The following is a 7500-nucleotide window of genomic DNA, read 5'->3' on the forward strand; positions in this document are numbered from 1 at the left end:
CTCATATTCTTCCTTTTCTTCCATCTCTTATTCTCTTTCCTTTCTTTCCTTCCTTTCCTTTTCTTTCATTCATTCTTTTCTTTTTTCTTGTTCTTTCTTACTTCCTTCTTTTCCTTCCTTCCTTCTTTATTTTTTTCTTTCCTTCTTTCCTTCCTTCCTTCTTTCTTTCCTTCCCTTCTCGTAACTTTTGGTCATTTCAATTATGGAAAAGTAAATTTGTGTTCTAAAATTTTCATAACTTTTGTAATTGTAGTTTTGACATGTTGGGTAGAGAGAGAGAGAGAGAGAGAGAGAGAGAGAGAGAGAGCCCTTCATATCTCTCATTAAGAATTATGAAGTGTCATAAAGCATGATTTTAGCTTCACTTTTACAAGGTTTAATTTTCTCTTCTCTCTCTCTCTCTCTCTCTCTCTCTCTCTCTCTCTCTCTCTCTCTCTCTCTCTCTCTCTCTCTCTCTCTCTCTCTTCTCCCGCCATTAATTTTTTATGGTTATTTATTTTGCCCAACAATAAGAACAACAACAACAACAACAACAACAACAACAACAACAACAACAACAACAACAACAACAACAACAACTACTACTACTACTACTACTACTACTACTACTACTACTACTACTACTACTACTACTACTACTACTACTACTATTACTACCACCACCACCACCACCATCACCACCATCATGATTAACACAGTCACGTCCCTCACCACATTTTCCACAATTATCGTTATTACATTACCACACCACCACACAGACTCCTCCTCCTCCTCCTCCTCCTCCTCCTCCTCCTCCTCCTCCTCCTCCTCCTCCTCCTCCTCCTCCTCCTCCTCCTCCTCCTCCTACCTCTATACGGTGCCAGAAACACAATATTCTCTCTTGTTTAATAGTAGTAGTAGTAGTAATAGTAGTAGGAGGAGGAGGAGGAGGAGGAGGAGGAGGAGGAGGAATACAAAGGAAGACAAACAGCAACAGGCCCTTAGGTCCTTACTAGGCTGTTTGTGGAGACTATCTACTAACTACCAGTGGTAGAGACAGGACAGCAAAGCAGAAGGCTCCTCCCCACCCACCCCTCTCTCCAGCCGAGGCTGGCAGGAAAAAGGCGAAACCATGTGATATTAAAAAATCACATGGAATAAGGAGGAGGAAGAAGAGGAGGAGAAGGAGGAATAAGGAATATGGCATAAGTTTAGCTTTCCATCTACGTGACTGAAATACAAAGAGAGAGAGAGAGAGAGAGAGAGAGAGAGAGAGAGAGAGAGAGAGAGAGAGAGAGAGAGAGAGAGATTAGGGATAAAATATGTGCGTTCTTCTTTTTTTTCTTATTCTTTGTGAATGACTTGTTTTTGGCGTGGTCTTGATAACAGTGGCAGAGTTGCTCTCCACAAAGCTGACATCGCTGAGGGACTCAATTTTGATAAGCCCTTCATGTTAATTATCTGTTGTTTCTCCCTTCCTCCGTCCTTTTCTCCTTCTCTCCCTCTCTCTTCCTTCCTTCCTTCCTTCCTTCCTTCCTTCCTTCCTTCCTTTCTTTTTCTTTCTTTCTTTCTTTCATTTTTTTCTCCTTCCTTCATTCCTTCCTTCTCTCGTTCCTTCCTTCTTTCCTTCTTTTCTCCTTTCCTTCTCTCATCCTTCCCTCTTTCTACCCTTCCTTTCTTTCTTTCTTTCTTTCTTTCTTTCTTCCTCTTTCTCTTCCTCCTGCCTTTTCTTTCTTCCTTTTTTTTCTTAGTTTCTTTTCTTTTACGTCTAAAACTCAATGAAATTTCTCTGGCGGTCTAAGGCACACACGTTTTTTCCCCTAGACTAAAGGAAATTAGGGTATACTTGTCCGTTGACTTGAGCCAGTTTAGACCCGCACCAGACTCCCAAACGAGCTCACTTTATGAAGCGTGGAAGAATTCTCCACCAAGTCACTGTAATGTAGCGAGGAGCGGGACGAGACGAGCGCCGCCCATAGAGTTAATGAAACGTGACAGATCCTCACCGTAGACTTTGCTAGAGAAGGCCAGCTCTTATTACTACTACTACTACTACTACTACTACTACTACTACTACTACTACTACTACTACTACTACTACTACTACTACTACTATTGTGTGTGTGTGTGTGTGTAGCATCTCTTGTTAAGTGAGTTACATATTCTGAAGAGTCGTTGGCCAGTACTACTTCATCATCATCATCAGCATCATCATTATCATCATCATCATCATCATCAGCTTGTCTGGTCTCACTTCAGCCAAAAGACTTCCATTTTTTATTCAATTCGCCGTTAATTTTCTGCCTGTCTTCTCTGCGCTCTCTTACTCTCTTTCTCTCTCTCTCTCTCTCTCTCTCTCTCTCTCTCTCTCTCTCTCTCTCTCTCTCTCTCTCTCTCTCTCTGTCTAGTTTTCCTCGCTTTGGATTCTAAATTTTCATGTTTTTTTGTCATTCATATCATGCTATATATATAATTATTGTTATTATTATTATTATTATTATTATTATTATTATTATTATTATTATCATCATCATCATATTATTATAGATTGTATTTCTTGTGTGTGTGTGTGTGTGTGTGTGTGTGTGTGTGTGTGTGTGTGTGTGTGTGTGTGTGTGTGTGTGTGTGTGTGTGTGTGTGTGTGTGTGTGTGTGTGTGTGTGTGTGTGTGTGTGTGTGTGTGTGTGTGTGTGTGTGTGTGTGTGTGGTGTGTGTGTGTGTGTGAGTGCGCGCCAACCCTGCTTTGTCTTATACATTTCCTGAACCTTTTCGTATTTTTCTTTCGTTCTTTTTCCTTTTTTCACCTTTTCGTTCCATTTTATTTGGCCGTTGCCCTTCTGTTAGTGACGGCTCTCTCTCTCTCTCTCTCTCTCTCTCTCTCTCTCTCTCTCTCTCTCTCTCTCTCTCTCTCTCTCTCTCTCTCTCTCTCTCTCTCTCTCTCTCTCTCTCTCTCTCTCTCTCTCTCTCTCTGGTGTGAGTTGATTACATGCACGTTTGTCTTTGGGCGTCACGGTGGTGGTGGTGGTGGTGGTGGTGGTGGTGATGGTGGTGAAGTAACTGCCTGACAGATGTGGTGGTGACCTGTGTTGAGTGTGGTGGTGATTGATTGTTGTGATGATTGTTGTGGTGGTGAGTGTGGTGATTGTGGTGACTTCTGGTGTGATGAAGGAGTGGGGTAGGTGTGGTGGTGAAAGTGATGGCTGTGTTGGTGAGTGAAGTGATGATTGTGACCCCGTGGTGGTGACTAATGGTGATGAGTGTATGTAGTGGTGATTTTGTGATGAATTGGCGTGTGGTTGTGGTGAGTTGTGATATTTGTGATTGTGGTGGTGGCTGTACATAGTGATGATAAGTGTGGTGATGAGTGTGGTGTGATATATGTGGTGATTGTGGTGGTGATGTGTGATAAATGTTAAGTGATGGTGGTAATGGTGATAGTGGTGGCGTGGTGATGGTGAATATATTACTATTGGTGATGGTGGTGGTGGTGGTGGTGTGGTGGTGGTAGTATTAATAGAGATGATAGTAATAGTGGTAACTGTTGGTAGTAGTAGTAGTAGTAGGAATAGTAGCAGGAAGTAGTGGCGATAGTTGTAGTAGTAACTGTAGTAATAGTAGTAATAGTAGTAGGAATAATAGCAATGGTGGTGGTGGCGGTGGTGGTGGTGGTGGTAATGAATGGTGTATCCCTGTACCTCTCTATCTATCAACCTGTCTGTCTGTCTGTGTGTCTGTCTATTTATCCTCAGTTCGTCTCAATAGTAATTCCTTTCTCATTTATTCATAATTTGCTTCATTTGCATGTGTAATGTTATGTATAATTTCAGGAGCAGTAATTACATAGCATAGGGAATGATTACACAGCTACATACTCCCTCAGTGCATCAGTTGCCAGCAGAGTTTGATTACTTTTGAATAGAGTGATAGGCTCCAGCAATGAGACGCTAAATTTGCACTACATTCAGTATTTTGCATTTTTTTCACTCGAGGAAAAAAATAAATAAAATGAAAATGTAAATGCATAAAAATGATAGCAAAGTGAATGAGGAATTATTATTATTATTATTATTATTATTATTATTGATTTTTGTGTAAATTTAGCATTTCGTTTTTTAATTTATTTTCAAGTAGATATGCATAACTTTTAGCCTTTCTTTATGATAGTTGTTACTATTATTATTATTATTATTATTATTATTATTATTATTATTATTATTATTATTATTATTAACGATTATTATCATCGTAGCTGTTATTATTGTTATTACGTCTTCTAATTCTTGCCTGGGAGTGAACATAGACAATTAGACGAAAAGAAAGCAAAACTAGGCAAAGGGAATGATTAAAATACAAAAGGAATGCCTAAAAATAGAAAAAATATGAAGAATGCAGAGAAAAAAATTTAGTAATGAATAATGATAAAGTGGCAATGACAATAATAGCACGTAGATGTTTAAGTAGTCTAAGTATTAGCTTTAAGTGTTTGTTTGCTTGACTTTTGAAGAGTTGACTTACTTACAACCTCTTCCAGTGTGTCTCTTGTCCTCTCATTTCTTTTTGCTCCTTTCCTTTCCTTAGAAGTAAGAAAGAATCAGTGAAAGAAACACAAGTAATGAGAGATTTTTCCTTGTTTTGTTTTCAGATTGTAAGTGAGAGAGAGAGAGAGAGAGAGAGAGAGAGAGAGAGAGAGAGAGAGAGAGAGATCCATGTTTGTGTTTATATGCATGCGTGCATGTGTGTGTGTGTGTGTGTGTGTGTGTGTGTGTGTGTGTGTGTGTGTGTGTGTGTGTGTGCGTGTGCGTGCGCGTGCGCGTGTGTGTGTCCTCTTTTGATGGCACACGCACACGCATCACAAGCACACTTTTCCACGGCCTCCTAGAGATAGTTTTAAATATTCACACTCTCACTTTTGTTGTAAGCAGAGAGAGAGAGAGAGAGAGAGAGAGAGAGAGAGAGAGAGAGAGAGAGAAAGTGTGTGTTCAAATGAAAGCAAAAACAGCCACGGGATCTGCTCTATGTACGTATGTATGTATGTATGTACGTCTTTGCATGCACACCTTAGCAGGCAGAAACGTACACACACGCACACACAAGACTTCCAACGATCGGTGAGTACCCTTTTATCATTATTATTATTGTTATTGTTATTATTATTGTTATTATTGTTATTGTTGCCGTTAGCAGTATTAGTAGTAATAGTATTAGCAGTGGCATTCGCAGTAGTTTTACGGTGACTACCACTACTACTATTACTCCTACTACTGCTGCTGGTGCTGCTGCTACGACTGGCTGTACGGAAGGTGAGTCATCATCATTCGCTGTAGAAGTTTTGATCAGCAGGTGTGTTTGTGTCCTCGTCATTCATCATTCATTTATACATATACTTGTCCAGTTACCTTTTGTTGACGCCAAGGTGTTTGTAGATTGAATCGTATTTGTTTAAGCATGTGTTTCGCTCTTGTTTACGTGGCCTCGCATACCAGAGAGAGAGAGAGAGAGAGAGAGAGAGAGAGAGAGAGAGAGAGAGAGAGAGAGTCCCAGGATGACAGCAAGGTCGGATAATCGCATTAACTTCGCCTTTTATAAACTTGGCACACTACTCGTAAATCACTCCATATTTTGCAACCTCCGAAGCTTTTGGCACCCCGCGTGGCACTCCTGCTGGCCCTGTCCTTGTGGCACTGTGAGGTAATGGTGCCAGTGGTGGCTTGCAAAAAAGTGGATGCGCCTTTATCCGTCATGTTTGGCTGGCGTGAACGACAGAAAACGGTTCCTAATGAGGAGTTTTATGATTTTTTAAAGGGTAACTGGTGCAAATTAACTTTTAGCGCGTGGATCTATCGGTGGCCTCGCCTTGCCTCCCCTCGCCTTGCCTAGCCTCGCCTCGCCTCACCTCGCCTGCCTCTTTCACCGCCGCCCGCCGCCCTCACTGATGTAAGGCAGAGAAACACTGAGGGGATGATATCACTGCTCGTGCCAAACTTAAATAAGCGAAGGTAAAACGCAAATGAGGAGTAAAAGGAAGTGGAGGAGAAGGAACACGGGAGATGGAGAGGAGGAGGAAATTAAGGAAGGACAGGGAGGACGGGAAAACATCCTTGTCCATTCATTACTCAGGAGTGAAGGAAGTAAGGAAGGAAGGGATGGAAGGAGGAAAAGAGCTGACGTAAGATAAATGGAAGAATGAGGAGAGAAGGATGAAACTTAGTAGGAGGAGGAAGATGAACATAAAAAAAAGAATGGAAAATGAGAAAAAAAGGAAGACGAAGAGAAAAGACGTATAAGAGAACTATGATGAAATTGAGGAAGACGAGGAGAGGAGGAGAATAAAGAATAAAGAAAGACAGTATAAAAGTTTAGTAGGAAAGGAGAAAGAAAAGAGGAAAGAAGAGTAAGAGTAAGAGTGAACACAGGTGTGGAAATGGAGGGAGAGGAGGAGGAGGAGGAGGAGGAGGAGGAGGAGGAGGAGGAGGAGGAGGAGGAGGAGGAGGCAAGGTATTTTGAGAGAGTGCCAGTAAGAGTGAGAGGGTGTGAGAGTGAGAGTCGTATCACTTACCTCACTTATGGAAGCACTTATCTCACCACCTCCTCCCCCCGTCCTCCTCCTCCTCCTCCTCCTCCTCCTCTCCCCTCGCTACCCCTCCAGAGCTAAAGAGAGGGGAGGGGAAGCGAGGAGGGGGCGTGGCTTATGGGGGGAAAGGGGGGTGTGGCGTGTGGTGGTGGTGGTGGTGGTGGTGGTGGTGTGGGGATGGGCCGACGAGGGGGACACTTATGTACGTAGACTCTTGATAACGCACACGAGGTCTTCACTAATACGTACACACACGCACATGTACACTTTGGAGAGACACGCACACACACGTTTTGGATGCAGTCATGTCATGTGTACTTTTTTGACGCACACGTGTATACATGGAAGTCCGTGTACGTTTTTTTTATTTTTTTATTAACGTACGTACACATGAACCGAGGCCGCGCACGTCACTGCCTGTGTGAGAGAGAGAGAGAGAGAGAGAGAGAGAGAGAGAGAGAGAGATTATTATTATTATTATTATTATTATTATTATTATTACTACTACTACTACTACTACTACTACTACTACTACTACTACTACTACTACTACTACTACTACTATTTGTACTACTATTCTTATGCAATTATATTTGCTTACGGTGATATAATCTCATTTTAAGTTAGAGAGAGAGAGAGAGAGAGAGAGAGAGAGAGAGAGAGAGAGTATTAGTAAAGGAAACTTCAACAAAAGTTGACAAAAGTTAGCGAAAGGAGTTATTGCGTTATGATTAAGAAAAGGAAGCATATAAAAAGAAACAGTTTAATTCAGTGTGTGTGTGTGTGTGTGTGTGTAGGCAGGTGAGTGAAGCGTCCATGTGTGGGTGGGCAGTTAGTGCGTGTGTGAGCAGCAGTGAGTGTGATATTCAGCAGTGAGTGAGTGTGAGCAGCAGTAGGAGTGGTCTCAGTGTTACCCTTTAAGAGTGTCCTGCTGCGGCGGGAGAGAGATAC

At 41.8% G+C, this 7500-nt stretch overlaps 1 protein-coding gene across 3 annotated transcripts in view; it reads left to right on the forward strand.

Annotated features, from left to right (window-relative positions):
• The window catches only part of LOC123511437 (adenosylhomocysteinase-like 1), a 101431-nt gene that overhangs the window by 25723 nt on the left and 68208 nt on the right, over window positions 1-7500 (forward strand). For 2 of the 3 annotated variants that reach the window (XM_045267313.1, XM_045267312.1), the window contains one exon: window positions 2527-2529. The exons of the other annotated variant lie outside the window; for it this stretch is intronic. In XM_045267313.1, the coding sequence (XP_045123248.1) occupies window positions 2527-2529 (3 nt within the window). The remainder of the gene's footprint in view (window positions 1-2526; window positions 2530-7500) is intronic. 3 annotated transcript variants of the gene reach the window in all.

Source organism: Portunus trituberculatus, chromosome 31, assembly GCF_017591435.1.
Source record: "Portunus trituberculatus isolate SZX2019 chromosome 31, ASM1759143v1, whole genome shotgun sequence".
NCBI lineage: Eukaryota > Metazoa > Arthropoda > Malacostraca > Decapoda > Portunidae > Portunus > Portunus trituberculatus.